General features: G+C 40.5%; 1 protein-coding gene across 2 annotated transcripts; it reads left to right on the forward strand.

The window, feature by feature from the left end:
- Positions 1–132: 132 nt before the first annotated feature.
- Positions 133–20,769, forward strand: LOC140360836 (serine/threonine-protein kinase PAK 3). 2 transcript variants are annotated; one of them, XM_072446250.1, is made up of 16 exons: positions 133–431; positions 10,298–10,491; positions 10,577–10,677; positions 11,631–11,784; positions 11,861–11,898; positions 13,714–13,776; positions 14,799–14,951; positions 15,019–15,193; positions 16,023–16,086; positions 16,655–16,703; positions 16,785–16,897; positions 17,510–17,627; positions 17,748–17,847; positions 17,937–18,133; positions 18,293–18,430; positions 18,588–20,769. In XM_072446250.1, the coding sequence occupies exons 2-16, from the start codon at positions 10,320–10,322 to the stop codon at positions 18,675–18,677; spliced, it is 1,725 nt and encodes a 574-aa protein (XP_072302351.1). In that variant the 5' UTR covers positions 133–431; positions 10,298–10,319; the 3' UTR covers positions 18,678–20,769. The 2 variants fall into 2 exon arrangements, with proteins under 2 accessions (XP_072302351.1, XP_072302353.1); XM_072446252.1 differs by lacking the exon at positions 13,714–13,776 and having other exon boundaries at positions 135–431.
- The last annotated feature ends 77 nt before the right edge of the window (positions 20,770–20,846 follow it).

Below are 20,846 nucleotides of genomic sequence, written 5' to 3' on the forward strand. Positions count from 1 at the left end.
AATATTTATTTCAAACATCATTCATTGGATGATTACGGTTTTGTCTCTTTGTATTGAACGGAATTTGCATTGTGGTTTCTGTTTCAGAGGCTGTGCTGAACACCCTCCCGCCTGAGAACTGGCCTGTCAAACACTAAACCAACTTCCCCTCCTGCTGGTGCCTCCTCCCCCAGACCTGCTGTCTGCATTAATATTCAGCCCCTCAGCCAATGGGGCAAGCAGGGCGGATGACATCATGAGCTAGGGAACAGTGAGCAGCCAGTGAAGCATCCAGCCTGCCGAACAAGCTTGCTTTTAGGGTCAGGAACTGGTCTGACAAGAGAATGGCGATCCTGCCTCTTAACTGTCACTAGGATTTTGGCGATGAATCGACCAGCACCTGCGCCTCAAAGGAGAGACAGCAAGCTAGAGAATGTGAAGACATATTTCAGGTAAATCCCAGTGTGTGCAGTGGTGATGTGAGGGAAGGCAGGAGGAAGGAGAGAAGGAGGAGGGAGAGGCCATGGGGGTGCTTTGTAGCCCTTTTTTCCTCCTTTACTCTGCATTCTGTCCTGCTAAGAAGGCAGCTGTTTCACTGTATGCCATGGAGACGGCCCGTTCCATCATTTGTGTTAGACATGTTAAGTATGAGGATGGATCCTTGACGGCACCACCTCATCCCTGTGTGCGCTCCCTTGTGCCTCACAAATAGCATCTTTATTGATGAGGAGGTGTTGAATCAATGGTGCGGCTTGTGCAGGCCCTGTGTCTGTGTGATTGTGTCAGTGCAGGAGAAGGGCAGCAGCTGCAGTGGCAACAGAGAAAAAGCTATGCTATTTTGGGTTTGGAGACCTGAGGCTGGCTGTGGGCTATGGACCGGGGTGATGGATGGTTAAGCAGCACTTTGATGGCGGCTGTAGTGACAAGGAGATACAACATCTGGTCACCTGACTTCATTGGGGTTCTGAGTGGGGGTGGGAGCCAGTCCTGCAAAAGCTCAGCATTCTACGTCTGATTCTTCCACAGCCATCAGCAAAGAGCCATGGAGGGGTTTGGCAGAAGTAAATGCTGAATATTGTGCGGTCGAGGCAGTGCTACAGCTGGAGGGAGCGCCAGGCCCAGACTTTCATGAGAAGCAGCAGCGTCATGCTCTGGTTTGGGCCTGAGCAGTGACCTGTTGTCTGAATTGTCGTGTGAGGAGGGATGTGAGAGAGTCATCAGTGATGGAGGCCAGTCTGAAGATTAAAGAAGGAAACTGGGGGATGGGATTCTACTTCTGTGCACGTTGGTCTGCAATATTGATAGGTTTCATGGCCCCAGACAGTGTCCTAGCCACATAGACTGGCTTTATCTGATATCTAGATACTATAGTGTTCTTCATATTAGTGTGTTTATCAACAACAAATCTGGATTGCAGTGTGATCAAAAAGCTTGTCTTATTGAACACACAAACACAAATGTCTTTTCATCTAAAAGCTCAAAAACTCAAACTTGTGTTAATTGGTGTCATAGTCTGTTGTGCTAGGGCTCCTCTATAATCGCAGGGAGGGCAAACAGTTAAAGATGCTCATATTTCTGAAGGCTGCTGCTGCTGTGAGCAAGATGCTGAGCTACACTGTCTCCATACATAATATATTGATCCTACCCTTATCTACACATGCAGACATCCTGTCTGTTTTAAATGACTACCTCTATATTTTACATTTATGCTGAGCATGTCTGACAAAGTGCACATAAGGGCGCATATAATGACATTTTTATTTGTGCTGAGAGTTAGTTAGCTTGACTGGTTTGATATATGTTAAAATACAAAACATCATCATAGTCAAGACATAAAGCCATCGATAATGGTGAAATTGTACAGCTGTATTTGTATTTCATTTGCATCAACAAAGTTTGGATGAAGCCATCCTTTATCACTCCATTGAAACAACTTCCCAACGGTCTATTATTTTAATATTCTTGTGCTTGGATTTCCCCCGTTTTTCCATTGGCCTCTGTAACCAAACACTCACAGTTTGTCTTACCTCACCTCAGTGAACAAAAGCTTTAGACACAGATCCTCATGTTGGCGAGTGGCCTGCTAACCGGGCTGCCTGAAATATGATAGTAGGACACACATATACAAGTAGGCCTCCATCTGTTGACGACTTATAGCCTGAATGAGTTGTGCTCGTGGACTGCTCATTGTTCATTTTAGAGAGCGTTTAACAGAAGAATGGTGGTCTTTCCGGGGTGACTGTGTGTATTGTATATGTATAGTGTGATACTCTTGCAGTAGGTGTGTCAAGGCTACAGTCTGTGTTGTGGATTAGCATGTAGGATTGGAAGCCATCTGGCCATTTTGTCTGCGCACAGGGAGGGGTAGTAAGTGAGGGAGATGGATGGATTGAGACAGAGGAACATTTACACACTGACACATTGACACAGCTATGTCCATAATCCCACCCGATGATGCCTGTTGCTTGCAGTAGTGTTAGCTATTTGTTGTTTATGTATTTGTGTATCCATCCAAACTTTGTAAGAGTGAATCTGGGATTTAGTAGCAGCTGGTGCCCAAAGACTATATCACGTAAAATGATGATATGCCTCAAGTTCAGGTGGGTTCAGGTGGTTAATATTAACACGCTTCCTTGGGTCAACAGTTGAGAATTTATTACAACTAGAGCAGAAAGTTTGGAGTGGGTGAAAGTCAAGAGGCAGTCACCTAAAACACATCTTAAATTAACTCAATGCATGATTGATGAAAACACTTCTTAAAAAGTTAAGCAATTGGCTAAACTATTACAATAGATAACTAGATGTATTTACAGTGGCTTTATCCTGGTTCCCCTTTTAGCGAATCGAACCCACCCAAAGGACACATTTGCCAATTCACACATTTGAATCCATAATAATTATACCCTTCTTGTCACAATCAATTTCATGTATCTATGCTAAGTTATAGTTCCGTCACAATAATACATTTGGAAGTGCGATAGATTGCTACAGAAAAACTACTTAGTCTCTATAATTAGTCATTTAAGTAATTTATTCGACCCTCAACAGTCCCCCAATCTGATTTGATCTGAACAAACAAATAAACGCACTAAAACACTATTTTTGCTTGTGCAAAGAAAATTGGCGCATGATAAATTCTGAGCCGCCATTGAACGATAAGTTGATATACCGGTAGTACTTATCGTTACAATATGAAAATGATGTTCACTGTTCATGTATGTATAGCACCAGTAAACCAGCTGGCACACAGCCTCCACCTGGGACACCTATTATACCTCCACCAATGCCAAGGACATGGAATTCATAGATATACAAAAGTTGCAAAGGCCTAAAGGAAGGCTTTCGGAATGGGGACTTTTAAATGATTTGTGTAAGTAAAGAGGATGCCAAAGGATGAAAACAAATCATTTTCTGTAGTGACAATCCAACAACCCAAACAAGAAGCGAAGAATTATAGAGACTTTTCTTCTTTATCTTTCTCACTCATTCTTTATTCTGTATCACAACAACAAACACATAATTATGTTTAATACAGAGGCGCCATACGAACTATTATTTTTGTACTACATTAGCTATTCTTATTTGTAGTTGTTATGTTATGTTATGTTATGTTATGTTATGTTATGTTATAAACTGAAACTTTTCCAACGTGCTCCACAGAAAACCATTCAAATACAAACAATGAACAATTGCTCTACCTGTGAAGGATTCGCTGAAATTCGGGTATTTGGTTGTGGAGCGGGAGTTGCGATCCATGTTCAAAAGCCCTAATTGTGGAATAAGATATTGTGAAAATTAATATTTAATTTAATTTAACAAAATACTGAACTGAGTCCCCTCCCAGTGCTCATAAAATGGTAATAAAACCCTAATATAATAAATATGGTGAAACAATAAATAAGATGAAAATGTGAACCATTAAAATGTAATCAAATGAATATTTAAACAACAGAAGACACAGGGGACCACACAACTAATACAGTGTTAAAAGCCAAGATGAGACTTAAACACTCCATTCAAATCTGTTTAGTTATAAAACAAGCACAGTTTTAAGCACTGGGAAAATACAGAGAAGTATCAAGTATATGTCATTAGAAAATTAGTGCAATAGTTGTTTTTTCATGTATAAAAGCGTGAAGAAATAATAGAAACCCCGATCTCAATCAACGCAGTGTGAAGTTCTTAATGTGAAATCTGGATGCACATTAATTTCATTCTGGCATCACTCCTTTTCACACCTCGTTTATTACTGTGTAGAGCCGACATGTGTGAGAGTGAGCAGGACTAAATATTAAATGACAGATGAGCCCATGGGCCGACTCAGCTGGAAGTTTGGGAGTGGATAATACCTGGTGATACGAGAGTGCCCTTCGAGTGTCAACTAACCTGCTTTATTCCTTTGTTTTGAATGAAAACATCATTAGCCATCCACCTGCTCTGGGTGTATATGTACTGACATAATGCACTGTAAAATGAAAATCACTTTGATGGTTCTTTCAGCAAAGGTTTTCACAGTTCGGTCATAAATATGCAATTTTCTCAAGGACAAGGCAGGATGGAGTTGATTAAAGAGCAGCATATGTATTTGTAGTTCAGTAATGACCTCATCTGTTTGTGTTTGCATTTTATTTGAGTAATTGTAGTGTAGCTGCCTTATTGTGATGTGTCGTAAGGTTTCTGTTAAGGTGATGTTGGGTTGCACTATAGCATAAACGTATTTATCTCCATGGAGACAAGCAGGGGATGCCACTATAGGCCAAGGTAAAGTTATTATTAGTAAAATTGCACGATTTTCTTGGGATGTCTTTTGCAATGAAAACACCAAGGAAAAGTACAACTGCACATTTATTACACTATTTACTATTTAAGATTATTCAGATGTGCGATATCACCATGTTTGGAAGGGCATCTGGTGCAAATCGCATCATTTTGTATCTTGTGTTTCGCTAATGCTTATTACTTTCCTAAACCAAGTCTAGAAGTCTGCGATTTATGATCACATGCAATGGTATTTATTTATTTTATTTTATCTTTATTATTTTCCCCTCCATCCCTTGTTGGGAAATGGGAGGTTTTGTCTATAGGAGTTTTTGTTTATAGAAGATCTTCTACTGAGAATGTTTTTCAAACTTCCTATAAGTGATCTGTTCTTTTCTTCTGTATCTACCTCTGTATCTTCCTGCGTTGCAACAATGAAATTTCCCCATGTGAGACAATAAAGGAATATCTTATCTTATCTTATCTTATTTCATACCACCATTAGTTTAGACACGAGGTATAGCTGTGCATTTCAGTTGTTACATGAATGTGAAATAAAAGCAGTGGCCATAGCATTGACACTGAGTAGTTCCTCTGCTGATGCTCTCCGAGTTGTGAGAACCCATTGTTTTCCAAAGTAACGTGTTGGCATCTGCATGACTCCAATTTGACTCAACATGCTTGTCGTTAAAGTTTTCCGGCCAGCAAGCACAATTTAGATCAAGTTATCATTCTGCATCATAAATGCGTGACTGTTTTAGTATTCCTTGCATAATAATGGCACCAAAGGCTAAAACAGCAGAGGACCACAGCATGAGCATCGCGGGATAAACAAGAGCCCTTCATCTTGTCCTTTAAACGTCCTCTCGCTCCGTACCGTCCAAGTAATCAGCATCTCTTTAAAGGAGTGGAGGCCGAGTCCAAGCCAAGTCAAACAGAGTGTGTCCTAATCAGGGCCATGGAGAAGAAGACCGAGCCCTGCCCCCACTGAGACGGCCATTGCGGCTCTGTCTTCCATGGGCTCCACATTACACCCTTTTCTTCTTGTGTTGACCATTCAAATCCTGCACTATTGTTGGAAATAGTCTGCTCTTCTTGGAAAAGTTAATATTTAAAGTGGTAACGTGAATCATATGAGCTAACCTGAACTTTTGTGTCCTCTTTTCTCTCGTTACAGACCACAGCATTTAACTTTTAAGAATAAAAATTGGGCTTAGGCCGATGATTTTTCTTAGAAGAGTCCATTATCAAGCACACGGCAGCCATAGATTTGATTTATGCCATTAGGAGACAGAGGAGATGCTTGTTTGAGGAACCGCACTCCTGTCTGTCTGTCTGTCTGTCTGTCTGCGGTAAATAGGTCAGTGTATGTCTAAGTACAGCATCTTAAACACGGTATCTTAAACATCTTAAATATCCATGTAAAACGCATTTGCTTGAGTCTGCCATTGGATATTTTAACAGCATAATCCTAAAACACAGTAAAACCTTTCATGTTTCAATAATTAATTACTAAATGGCCTCCAAATTCCTCTTCCTATTTAAAGTTGGACGTCGTACAGTTGTGAGCTACTGCAGATTGATTATTCTGTGTGTTCTTGCTGACCACGTTGCGACCGCATTGATCGTCTCTGTCACTGTAATCTGTTTGTGTATGTGATTGTGTTGGACTAAAACTATCTCTGCCAGCGCTATGTCAGCACTGGAGTAGTTACTTTAGACTGTACTGAACGGCTGTATTGTTGTTGTATTTACCTTTGATGCTTTTGTTATTGGTGAGCTGTTCTTTAGTCCTTCTTAATAACGGGATAAAAAGCCTGATTCCAGATGAAACGTTTATTCATGTGATTCCTCATTATTTTGTTAGCTACTTCCTGATCATCACACATAATAGCTGTGTTGTCAGAAGGGCCTTTATAGTATAATGCTATGTCTTTCTAAACAGTTCAGTTTACAGTGTTTTGTTGTGGCGGCCACACCTCAGAGCTATTAGAACCAGTTTTCTGTTGTCTAGGCTCTCACTTGTTCCAGCCTGTCATATAGTGCCACGTACCTCGCCCCCGTCCCACACTCACCTCTCACTGTGGGGGGTCGTATGATAAGATATCAGTGCTTGTGTTCACAAGTCGTTCAGACAAGTAAAGGATGCCCTATATCTGCTTGGCTCAAACCTCGTCATCAGTAGTGAGTCATCTTTAAAGAGGAAAGCCAAGAAATCACCCATATAAAAAATAAAACATTTTATTAATAATTTTAGTTCTGATGTTTCTCCAGGTGTATATTATCATCCATGACATAATTCAGTTTAGACTTAGACTTGTCTTGGTCTGGTTTTGTCTTGGTTTGAGCCGAATTTAATAATTATCTGAACTTGGGTTAGTCCTAATCTTGTACAAATTTAGCTCCTGGTTTAACCCTGTTTAGTCCCAATTTTGATGTGGTCCTTGTGTGATTCTTTGGGCACTTTAAATACAATAAATAGAAAAACACAGAAAATATAGTAGAAGAAATGTGCAAAATAGTAATATTGGATTTATCCTGAGGAAAGCCAGAGGCCCAAAACATTGCACTGTTAATAATGTTTAAAAAAAATCATTTTTTATAAGGATTGGTGGTGTAGGTGTACAAAACTCTTTGCTTGCAAAATAATATTATTAGAATACCAAAATCTGAAGTGTTGCTAGTGTTAATGGTAATTACATATTTTCTCATTGTTGGCATATAAAGTATAGGCCTATGTAGTCTGGGATATGGAACACACACACACGCACGCGCACACACTCACACACACACACACACACGCGCGCGCACACGCACACACACACACACACACTGCTGACCACACACACACACACACACACACACACACACACTGCTAACCACACACACGCACACACACACACACGCGCGCGCGCGCACACGCACACGCACACACACACTGCTGACCACACGCACACACACACACACACACACACACACACACTGCTGACCACACACGCACGCACACACGCGCACACACACACACACACACACACTCACATTGTATGTATTCTTAGCAGCTGTCAAAATACAGGTACAAGCCCACTGTGAGTGAAGGGTCAAATGTCATGAGAGAATCTATGTCCTGCCTTGTGCTAATCCCAAACACACAGAGAGAGGCGTGTATGAGTACAGCTGGTACCGGGACCAGTAAGATCTGGTCCTGGTTTTTGGGACTGGTACTTTTTCTGTACCTTTTCCTGTATTAATTATTTTCTAGAAAAACAAATGAGAATCATAAATTATATTCATAACAACAGAGGTTGTGGTTGACATGGCAATACCAAGTGATGGTAACATTCAATTAAATTTTTTTTTTTCTTTTTGTAACGATCGCAATCACAACAGCGGATGCCTAAAAGGGCGACGGTGAAAAACAGATTAAACAGTGTTCCCAAGATCCCCTGTCCTTCTCGGCAAGGAAAAAATTCCAAATCTCTTTGGGAAAAAGTAGAAACCTGGAGAAGTTCCACAGTGAAGGAGAGATCCTACTCCCTCAGACGGACAGGCGAACACGAGAGAGACAGTGGAGCTAGAGCCACTCAGGAGGAGAACCAGTTCTTCGAGGCAGATGAAGAACCGTTCATCTGGAGTAGAGACCGTTTCTACAGGCAGTTGAGGAGCATCTGGATCCAGAGGTCATCAATGTGCCTGTTGAACTTCCGACGAGGAAGTGGGAGAAGAAGAAGGAAAAGCAATGAACAGCTTGCAAGTGAAATTAGATATTAAATATTGTTTGATAGAATAAGTAGTCAGAAGCAGAGGATCATGCTCAAGCTGCTATACTTCCCCCATAGTTGCTCTAAGGGCAGCGTAACTGGGAAACTTTAGGTTTTTATTTCTATTCCTAACTAGCCTGACCATAAGCTATTTTAGATAGGAACGTTTTAAGCCTGGTCTTAAATGAAGAGACTGTGTCGGCCTCTTTAACATGGGCAGGAGCTGATTCCATAACACAGGAGCTTGGGAGCTAAACTCTCTACCTCCTACTGTGCTTTTAGAGACTCTTGGGACCATCAGAAGAGCAAAGAGCTACTGTGACTTTTGAGATGACTGATAGCTGATAATAAGTATATTCTTACTTTACACCTTCTAAAATGTAATTGTTGTAAATGATCAGGATTTTAATTTTTGCATTTTTTATTTTGACTCACATATACCTATAAAATCACTAATCTTAAGTAGTTTTGAAAAAGTACAACTAAATCAATACTGCTGTTTGAATGTATCAGTGTCGTAGCTCTCATTTTTAGTGGTAGTCTGTGTTTTTATGGTGTTTGTGTGAGGCCACGTGCCCATGTGTAAGAGCTGAAGTGCACTCTTTGTTGCTAATAGGCCTGCTCTATGGGGGGTGGTGGGATGACCGGCTTTCTCTGAGGTTATTGCTGCTGAATGCATCACATGAGCCGGGCCTCAGGGCAAGACTCTGACTCTTAAGATGGTGATGGGACAGTGGGACATCAGGGAATAAGTGGTTGTGAGACATCGTCTGACCACTTACCCCTTTAACCATGTCCTGGTTCATGTTTACTATCAGCTTAAGGATGATGCAATTTAATAATAATAACTTTGATAATTTGAATATTTATTTCTGGAGTGTCTCTAAATCCAATGGTGCGTTCACTGCAGTCAGTTCCAGTAACAGGATTGCTCATCTGAAATAGGCCACAGATCTGGGATTGCCTCGCTGTCACACACTTCTCTTTGTCTCTGCATTCATATAGGGCTGGGCATTGTCAAGTATGATACAATAACAATAAAGATACAAGCATATCCCTAAAAAAAGGGTCCTCATTTCTTATGAATAAGTCACTTTCAGCCTTGCAGATTCAGCCTTAATGCACTAGTCAGCAGATAGTAGTAACAGTAAGAGTACATCCATCCATCCATCCATTTTCTACCGCTTGTTCCCTTTCAGGGTCGCGGGTGACTGGAGCCTTTCCTAATAACTTCGGGCCTTAAGCGGGGTACACCCTGGACAGTGGCCAACTCGTCGCAGGGCCAACACAGAGACATAGACATTACAGACAGTTCACTCTCACATTCATTCACTAGGGCCAATTTAGAGTCACCAATTTTGCCTAACACTGACATTTCTTTGGACGGTGGGAGGAAGCCGGAGAACCCGGAGAGAACCCACGGTAACCCACTCATGATCTCCTTCTTGGGAGGCAAGAGCGCTAACCACCTTTGCCACCGTGCACCCCAGTAAGAGTAGAGTACAATACTGCAATTTTTAATGAATTTATGTTATTTAAAAGTACTGCAAAAAGGCATCTCATATCAAGGCCAAGAAGTTTGTCACAATAAATTGCTGTGTCAATATGTGTACAACCCCAGTTTCATGCACTTTGGTTTGACTATTTCCTCCTGTACTTGTAGAACCGATGCTTTGGTGAAGGTCTGAGCTCTCTGAATTTACACGTTTGTTATATACGACTTCATCAGTTGTCGTTGACACGCTGCAGTGACAATAGTACCGGGGTAGTGAATCTCTGCCTCCATGTGCTCTCTGTTTCAGGACATTGTGAGTGTTACTAAAGATGTCTGATAGTGCCGATATTGAGGAGAAACCACCAGCCCCCCCCTTGAGAATGAACAGTAGTTCCCGAGACTCTTCATCAGTGAATCACGCCTCTAAACCGCTTCCAATGGCTCCAGAAGAGAAAAACAAGAAAGCCCGCCTGCGCTCCATCTTCCCCGGGGGAGACAAGAGTGAGTACCTGCTCCCTCATGCACTGAGTTAATATTAATACTAAATTATATGAATATGAATATGATTAACGTTATAACTCTGCAGCAAACAAAAAGAAGGAGAAGGAGCGCCCAGAAATATCACTTCCTTCAGATTTTGAACACACCATTCACGTGGGGTTTGATGCTGTAACAGGAGAATTCACAGTAAGTGTTGGCATAGACCTCCTTCACATTTACATTCCCGTGTAGTTTTATCTGACATATGCTCTGCTGAAATATGCAATTCCCTGGAGGTGACTCTAGAAAAGTGCATCACTTGAATGAAATTAAATCAACACTGCTTCATCTGCTGAAGTTTCAGGTGCAGGTTCTGGATTAATAGTTTCATTAATAGAAGAAGATTTAAAGTATTCTTCTTCATCTTTTGGATGTATTCAACGGGTTTGACATGTATTAATATTTTAAATTATTGTTTATCTTACTGCCAAAGACACACCGCAAGGATTATGACTAGAACTAAATTGTTAAATTTTCAAGGAATCTGTGCCATTACTAATTGTTGGATGAAGAGTTTATAGCTGATTTAAAATAGCAGCATTTATCAGAATTACTTTTAATCCACAAGGGGAATATATTTTCATTACAGACATGCAGTCGACCAGCAAATAGAAATGATCAAGAAATAAAAAAAGAAGCTACAATTAAATATCAGTATCACAGAAATAAAATAGATCCGTCTGGTAAAAACAGAATACATTTACATTTAGCTTGACTTAAAAAATACACTACGCTCACTAGTAACATAGTTACATATTCATTACATGTTGAATATTGCATGACGACTTTACCACTGAACTACAAGTGGTTTTCAGATTTTATATGTAACTTCCAGATGGGATCCAGAAGCACCATTTTTATAAGAAATCTCCCTAAGGCAAATTGACGAATGTTGAACGTGATCATTTCTATTAGTGACTAGAGTTTCAACCTTTGACCTTGCTAAATAACAACAATAAGGCCTTTAGAATGTCGTCCTCTGAAACACAACAATAGTTTAATTATAGTATTTATGAATTCATCCTATTCAGAGGCCAAATTTCCCAATGGGGATAATAGTTGTCATGTGTAAATGAAGTAATTGTTTTGTTTGCTCTCAGGGAATCCCAGAGCAATGGGCGCGACTCCTCCAAACGTCCAATATCACCAAACTGGAGCAGAAGAAGAACCCGCAGGCTGTGCTGGATGTACTGAAGTTTTATGACTCCAAAGAGACCGTCAACAACCAGAAGTACATGAGTTTCACTTCTGGAGGTCAGATATTGTGGAAGTTAACGTCAACATCTGTTGTACAAAAGGAACTTCATTGTAAAAAGTGTTTCTGTTCTAGACAAATCTGCTCACGGGTACATTGCAGCAAATACTCTGGTAAGTTGCGTTAAAATCAAAACCAATAGAACCGCAAGAGTGAAACATGCTTAACTTCTATATAAAAACGGCATTTAATCTAGTTTGCATTGCTTTAAATAAAGATTTATAGGTGAATAGCACAGGTAAGTTTTAGACGGTTCTGCAGTTTTACTTTGAATACTTTTTTCATTCTCTTCACATAGTTCTCACCACAATATCTGACCTTGTTCTGTAGACTTTAGTGACTTCAGCTCAGTCAAGTGCCTTGACTGTTGAGTCCATGCCAATCAGTGTGATTCTCCTCACAAACTGCTGAGAGGGAAGCCACTGCTGCTCCTGTTTATTTTTCCAATCGACTTAACCAGATTTCGAAATAGCCATAGACGAGCCCTGCACATCGAGGAGGACTCCCACTGTGTTGACCTGATTTCTGACTTTGGCCAGAGTAATCTATGCTTTGAATGCTGTGGCCTGTGCCACGCTTGCTGCGTAAAGAAGTGGCATTCAAGTGTTGGCTGGATTCGCTGCCCTGGGCGACTACACTGAGATTACTCTGTGCCGGGCTTTGCTCAGAAGAGCTTTTTCATGAGCTGTGAGTGAGCGGAGCGTCCGATGTTGTATGAGGTGATTTCTGTCACAGTGGTCCAAGCCCTGCAGAGGTGACTCAGCTACATCTAAGAATTGGCCGCACTTTTAAACCAAACTGCAGTGGACCACGATGGCACAGTATTACAGATACAGAATCTACTGAATTATCTTTGTCACATGTAAAATGTATCCTCTCCTTCACACAGCTTTTATCTGTGTTGACCATGGATCTATTATAATATCTGTGTTGACTCATCTGTTAGACTGCCTTGGTAATGCATAAAACTGAAATGGCCCATAGTCTTTGAACCGCTCATCTCAACATCCATTAGAGATCTGCTTTCATTCTGCTCTGTGTTCAGGTGTAACCTGTACTCAGCTTTTACCTTGAACTCTTCTTTACTAGAGCTGAGGCCTGTGTGAATAGTGAATTAGGATGTTTTCTTTGGCTATAAGCATCTGTGTAAAACAGCTCCCTGTTTGAGTTGGATGATTAATCTCAAAAGAATCCGTAGTATTTCTACAAGACACTGTTGTAATCTCAGGAGGACATTTTGTGTTGTGATTAGCAGAGCTGTGTTGTTGGCACAGTATTTTAGAAAAGCTTGACTAGAGTTTTCTTGTCTGGGCATCAGTTCAGTCTATAGTCTTTAGTTTTTATTTGTACCAGTCTTTGTTTGATTACAAAGTTGTAATTGGACAGCCCACAAATATTGCCAGGAATGTCCCCATTGTGGGACAAAGGCTTATCTTACCGATGGAATTATTCATGTTATTGTTCTCAAACATGTCCTGCTTTTCGCAATTACTGAAACAATAATTGTAATATTTCTATTCATTTATTTAACTCACTCAAGTGTTAAAAGTTTGACTTTTTAACATACAATTTTGCAAACTGGTCAATTTACTTAATTTTGGTCCATGTCACCTGTTCCAGTTGTCAGCATCCTTCATGATCCAGCTATAAGATTTAGGGGCAATATAGTATATTTTGTCATATTTTGATCACACCTGAACATTTCTCACACAAACCTTTCTTTGAATCTACCTTAAATATGATGCGATCTTAAGTAATAATTTAGTTGAACATGATTGGTCATAGTTGGCAATTAGGAAGTTAAAGATGGAGCAGACGTCCAGCCCTCAGCAGCATAACTCCTGCCCTCTACCCTCCCCCCTCCAAAGACCTCTTTTAAACTCTGTATGGATTTGTTTTGAGTAAATGATCCCATTTTTAACACTCAGAACCGGCTGCTGTCATCTGGGCCTCCCGTCAGCCTCAGAACCTGCAGCGCATTATTTGACAAGGTAACTCCTACGTTTACTTTCCACTTGACTTACCTCTCATTGGCTTCTTCAGCTAAATTCGATCCCCCCTGATTCAAAAACACCTCGTAATTGAACTGATGGGGATGTGACTTTCAGACCTGAGCACCTCTTGTGTTTTTATTCAGCTGTTTCCATTTGAAACGGCAGGGCAGGGGCGCATGCCACAGAGGGTTGTGACTGTCCAACCTCTGCATGTGTGAGCTCATATTCCAGTCCCATTCCCAGTGAACTCAAACCTCAAACCTCATCACCATCAGGCTATAGACATTACCGCACGGCTGTGAAGCAGCACAGACATTGTTTAGCTGCTCATCTCTGGCAAAGTTGGGCTTGTCCTGTGTGGAGCGGACAGCAGCCCACCCATCTCAGCTCACTGGGACCTCCCTCACTCCCTTCTCAAACAATGCTCTACCTCATGCAGACTCTTCCAATAGATTTTCACCTTTGAGTTTGAAATTACCTACTTTCACATGAGTGTAAACTATTACTCTAACGTAAACATAATATCTGGAAAACTCACCGTCATCACCTTTTCATACCAGACTTCACCGCTTTTGTATTTTTTTTTGTAGACACTAACTTTGTAGAGCTACTAATGTTTTTCATTTCTCATTGCTTTTAACAGTACTGTCACTAGTAAAACCCTTTCTTCTGCTTTCATTATCTTGGCTCCAGGATTGTTCCAATGTTTTGATCTTTTCTGTCCTTTTTTGCAGTAGTAGGCAATATGTGTTTTGAATTCAAATAAGCCTTTGTTGTGAACTACAGCAGAAAAGGAGGCGATGTGTTTACATCAAATATACTGTAGGTGTCATTCATTTTACATTCAGCATCTGATAAAAACTAAAATACAACACATATTTATTGTTAATGGTAATGTTTAAATAATTCCTTTCGAACCACTATACCAGCTGAATCAGCAGGAAGTATGAATAAATATTTCCAGTCAATAATTTTTCAAAGCTTTATTTGATTTATGTATAAATGTATGTTTTCCTCAGGGTGCCAAAACCTCCACAGAGCCCCCCATCGCTCCTCCAGTTTCTGAAGAGGACGACGAGGAGGAGGAAGAAGAGGAGGAGGAGGAGGAAGAGGAGGAAGAGGAAGACGAGGTTCCTCCTATGATCGCTCCCCGTCCTGAACACACCAAATCTGTATGTTTATCTAAATTTGTTCAACCTGTGGATCTGTTGTAGTTTATTAATTATTATATCTTATCAGATTTATACACGATCTGTTATGGATCCACCAAAGCCCCCCACCCCAGTTAAAGAGGTGCCCACTCCCCCCGAGTCCCAGGTGCAGCCTGACAACACGCCTAACACCCTGTACCGCAACACGGACCGGCAGAGGAAGAAGTCCAAAATGACAGACGAAGAAATCCTGGAGAGACTTAGTAAGTGCCTTAAAATCTTTAGATCTGGAGGTTCCAAAGCGCTGACTAGTTTTTTCTTTTTAAAATCTATAACAGAGGTACATGACAGGAAATATTTACTCATGAGGTATTTTACAAAAGGTCATACTACCACCTTGCCCAGTTGGTTATTGCTGGAGTCTCCGACCCATTTACAGTTGTTCTAATAAAGCCTGAGGGGCTAAATATTCTGAACATTTGATGCATAAACCAAGAAAACATGAGACTGAGCAGCAATAGATCGGCATATTCCCTCATTTTTTCCAGGAGTGTTCCATTGTAGAAAACAATCTACAATTAAAATCAAGATGAAGTTGAAAAAGTTCAAACATGTTGATTTTTAACAACAGTGTCCAAAATACTACACTAAGCAGCAATAGATTATTTTAAATAAAAAATAAGATTAGGAATCAAGACCTTGCATGAACTCTCTCAAACCTCAAACCTCATCACCATCAGGCCATAGACATTACCACACGGCGGTTATTAACCTTGCATCAACTCTCTGAAGATGACCATGCAGTGCAGTTTGCAATTCACATCAAAAATGTTCTCAAATATACAAAGCCCTTTATCCAAATCATGCTCTGCTTACACTAGACAGTTTCCTGCATTTTTTATTTACATTTTCTTGAACTATATTTAATATAGTTATATATACTGAATATATTAGAAAGGCCTTAAAGCCTAAAACAAAAGTACATATCACATCTTTATACATGTTATGTTTACATACATGTCGTAGACTGCTGCCTGCCACACAGACATGAGCTTAATCAGTTATAGATGCTTATTTTTCTTTTTGACTCAGGGAGTATTGTGAGCGTGGGAGATCCCAAAAAGAAGTACACACGCTTTGAAAAAATTGGACAAGGGTAAGTAAATATCTCATTTAACTGTAGTAGTAGTATTATATGATCTAATACAACCATTTAGTAGTAGAAGTATTTTGAACTAGTTTGTGTACACTCATATGAGCGCAGCAGGGACTGGTTAATTATTTAGAGCACTGAGTGGACACTGGTGTACTGTATCTGACAGAAAGGACAGGAGCTGCTCCAGGTTTCTGGTTTCAGGAGTTACACTTCCAAATAAGGGTTGAATCCATGCATGCATTCCTCTGACTGCACACACATTATTGGAAACCATAAATTATTTGTGTTTGTGCTCTAATTGCAAAGAGATGTGTTTTCGAGTCAATCATATTGTGGCAAAATACCAATATTAATAAAATGGTCACTGGTCATATTTATATAGCGCTTTTCTACCTTCAAGGCACTCGAAACTTTACCCTAAGGAACCACACACACATTCCCACACAAGGGTACACAGACACTGGGGGAGAGGCAGGCTAAGTGTCTTGCCCAAGGACACAACGGCAGGATTCATTAAGGGGTTTACATCTATTAATTACATAGTATAACATTGATTTGTTTTTTCCAGGGCGTCTGGCACTGTCTACACTGCTATTGACATAGCGACTGGCCAAGAGGTTTGAGCCAAAATACTATTTTAAAACTTAATTTTGAAGTTGTTTCACCGTAATAACAATAAAGGTATGGTCTTGTCTCAGGTGGCCATTAAACAGATGAATCTGCAGCAGCAGCCCAAAAAGGAGCTGATCATCAACGAGATCCTGGTGATGAGGGAAAACAAGAACTCAAATATAGTCAATTATCTGGACAGGTGGGTCTCAAATTGTATACTTTATGTAGTTGATTCATTCACCATCACTAACCCTAACCCTGAACACATATACACAGCTATTTGTACCACTCACAATCATGATAAATGTTAAAGCCCTATTTGAAAGATAAAAGAAAACTAAAAAACAGATATTAGTTGTTCCTTATGTCCCCTAATGGAGGCACCAGAACGGAGGAGATTTACTGCCACCTGCTGCCCGCTTATCACACAAGTCACACAAGGTTTATTTATTGTACAATTCATTTTACAACATTAATAGAAAATGTATAAATTTAATGTTCCAAATAACATAGCACAGATTTAGATTGGTTAAAGATTGACTTGGCAGGAGAGAACATTACATGAATACATCATTCTGAATTGTATCAATCAGAAAAATTATAAAATATTCCCTTAAAATTCAAGGATATTTCCTTAAACATTCCCATAAGATACCTGGACATAAGAGAATAGTTTGATTAACATATGTTATTTACTTGTTAAGTTCCTGGTTTAAACACTTAACACTTAGGGATTTAATCAATTCTATAATTCTACATCAACCAAAAGACGCTCATCAATGTCCATGCTTTATTAACCCGTTTCCCTCAGTTACTTGGTGGGAGATGAGTTGTGGGTGGTCATGGAGTACTTGGCCGGTGGCTCGTTGACGGATGTAGTGACAGAGACGTGTATGGACGAGGGCCAGATCGCTGCGGTCTGCAGAGAGGTACTACGCCAACTTTACACTTAATCAGCAACTTCTTCTTGCGCCTGTCCTCTGTGCACTAAAGTAACTGACCTCTACGTTATGATCCAAAAATGACTTGCAGTTTGTCTGTGTCCACAGTGTCTTCAGGCTCTGGACTTCCTTCACTCCAACCAGGTCATTCACAGAGACATAAAGAGTGACAATATTCTCCTTGGTATGGATGGATCTGTCAAACTCAGTAAGTCCAAAACGTGTCTTATCAGCACAAGCAAGACGTAGCACAAGTTTTTTTCTGTATATCCACTGACGATTATTGTCCCCCTATAGCTGACTTTGGGTTCTGCGCTCAAATAACACCAGAGCAAAACAAGCGCAGTACGATGGTTGGCACGCCCTACTGGATGGCTCCAGAGGTTGTGACGAGAAAGGCCTATGGCCCCAAAGTGGACATCTGGTCCCTGGGCATCATGGCCATAGAAATGGTAGAAGGAGAGCCACCATATTTGAATGAAAATCCCCTGAGGGTAAGTAGCACTGTGCTATGATCATGTTGTTTATGATAGTATCATAGTTAATAATTAACCAAATAATCTTGACATTCCAAGTGAATAATATTTTACATATTGTATTATTATACAGATATAAAAGTAATCTCCAATCTGTCCGTCTTGCTTTCTATTCAGGCCCTGTATCTTATTGCAACTAACGGCACTCCAGAGCTGCAAAACCCAGAGAGACTGTCGTCTGTTTTCAGAGACTTCCTCAATCGCTGTTTGGAGATGGATGTGGACCGCAGAGGCTCAGCCAAGGAGCTACTGCAGGTAAAAGCCTCTTCACGCCACATCAAGTCTGTCATTGTCGAAAGCTAGTGCAAATTGCTTTTATTCTCATTGTGAACTTTAGAGGGCATCAAATCATTAGCCTATCTGTATTTGCCCTTTCACTCACTCATATCAGCCTTGTTTTCTAATTCCACAGCATAACTTTCTGAAGTTAGCGAAGCCTCTGTCCAGCCTGACGCCTCTGATTGTAGCTGCAAAGGAAGCCATAAAGAACAGCAGTCGCTAGAACGTGCCCTGTCTCCACGCCCAGAGCTGCAGCACTTAGATGGGAGAAGTGCATTTTGGGCGTTTGGATGGTGCATGGTGTGACCGGTACTTTTCCACGTGGGTTACTGTGACTCTATTGCACAGGGACAATAACCCAGGCTCCGTATGCAGGACGGACACTGGCCTTGCAGCCTCACATTGCACGCTGCTCAAACTTTGCCTCTATGTTTCCTTTTCCAGCACTGTACAAGTGGTGCATCATGACCTGTGTCTGAATGTGTTTGAATGGTCTTGTTTGGAAGGCTCCCATACCAAATGAAGGATTGGTAAAAGCCAGGAACTTGAGGAGTGAATACAAAACGCCTGTGATCCCTCTCCTGCACCAAGCTTTAGGTCAGTTTCCTTTAGTCCCTCAGCGGAGCAAGGCCTCATCTTAAGCTCCTGTTATAAAGGGACTCTGGATCCTACATTTCCTGCATGACTACAACCGAGTGGAGCGACACTACTGCAGATTTCACATCTCAAGGTGGCACATTACTGTGTAGAAGGGTGACAAAGTGCGAGTGTGTAACGAGTAGATGCAGATAAAGTGCGGGAGTGTGGACTGAGAGCCGGCTTTGAACATGATTTAGTATTTATCAGTTTACCACTTTAGGTCACCAAAATATTTAAATTGAAAGATGATTTGCAACACAGAAAACTCAAATACTTTTATGTATCTAGCAAGGTAAGATAATCACAAAATACTAAGCAAACTCTAAAATTACTTAATGGCTACTTCTATTCAGGTACTAACCTAAAGTATACACCAAAGTATAGTACCATGTTTGAGACAGCATGCTCCTTTACATGTGCCTGTTTCACCAAGGAACAAGACTTACTAAAGCAAAATGATTATCAAAGTAAAGTAACAGTATAACAATAAGATCAATAACAGCTTCAATTTAAATTAATTTGTCATCCTGGTGCTTTGAACATGTTTTTAGCTGCTGCTCATGAAAACGGTGTCTTTAAATTGTGTCTTATGTGATGTTTGTCACGTGATCCGTGTGTGGTGTAGTAGGTGGCTTATTAGAAAGAAACATCTTTTTTATGACTTATGACCAATACAAACCGGAAACTGTGGAGCAAATTATTACATTGTGTCTTTGTTACTGGTTTGAAAATGCTGATAAGTATGTCTGCTTTGTGTTCTTATAGTGTGTATTTTTTACCATTTAGCATCCCTGCGTGCGTGTGCGTGCGTGTGTGTGTTAGGGAACTGCCTCGATCTGCACTATAGTTAATGCCTCACCTGTATGTTCCACTCCGAGGTGCAGGGTAAGCTGCTTGGTCATACTTACCTCCAATGTACAGCAAATGTACAGAAGGATGCAACAGAGCCCATGCATGAAACACAAACTAAACACTGTATCTCATTTTCAAATAGATTGTTAGGATATTTATGTATGTATGTAAATATAACAGGAGGCCACATTTTTCCAAATATGAATCAATATTCAGGTTGCTGTATGTATGATTAAATGTTTTGCACCCTGGAAGAGGAGAAATACACTCGCTGCACTCCTGAATACTATGTTTTGGGCTTGTCGGACGCTCTTTGATTGGGACAAGAAGCCGAATGCACTCCACTGTGTGCAGGCCCACACAGACTGTCCCAGTGTCCCATGTGTACGTCCCGCCTGAGGACCAGACGCTCTCAAATGTACAGGTCTCAACTATGAGCACAAGAGACAACACGGACTCCGCCCCTCTCTGTGGTTGCTCCTGTACATTCCCATCATTTGAATGTGTAAAACGTGGTGTGATAAAACCCTCTATTAATGTGTATCAAGAGAATGGAACAAAGACAAAAAATGTTACTTTTTAAATTATTATTATTACTCTTATTCTTGTCTAGCTTTGTAAAAAAACTGCTGATCCATCCGGCATACCTCAGCAGACTTTTCCCCATCTCGGGCACGGACAAGCTTACGATGGGGAATTGAGGTTTTGGATAAACTATTTTTAATTGTGGTTGAAGCAATAGACTTTTTGAACTTTGAATTGTGCATGGCTGTGTCTTGAGTGTAAAAAATGCAGTTTGGGAACTGGACTGAAATTAAAAAGACAAAATCCACAGTTGCTGAACTTCTTGTTTTCTAAAAAATATTTATTGACATCTTGTAATCCTTTAAAACAAACTTAT

The sequence above is a fragment of the Eucyclogobius newberryi genome, unplaced genomic scaffold (assembly GCF_026437365.1).
Source record: "Eucyclogobius newberryi isolate DKJ021-1_F unplaced genomic scaffold, fEucNew1.0.hap1 SCAF_15, whole genome shotgun sequence".
NCBI classification, from domain to species: domain Eukaryota; kingdom Metazoa; phylum Chordata; class Actinopteri; order Gobiiformes; family Gobiidae; genus Eucyclogobius; species Eucyclogobius newberryi.

What these genes read in the sequence shown, in the direction of transcription:
- LOC140360836 (XM_072446250.1), top strand. Translation starts at nt 10,320, where the DNA reads ATGTCTGATAGTGCCGATATTGAGGAGAAACCACCAGCCCCCCCCTTG. An exon ending in AGAAATCCTGGAGAGACTTA is followed by an intron (nt 15,194 to 16,022) that starts GTAAGTGCCTTA and finishes TTTTTGACTCAG; the next exon opens with GGAGTATTGTGAGCGTGGGA. An exon ending in ACATAGCGACTGGCCAAGAG is followed by an intron (nt 16,704 to 16,784) that starts GTTTGAGCCAAA and finishes GTCTTGTCTCAG; the next exon opens with GTGGCCATTAAACAGATGAA.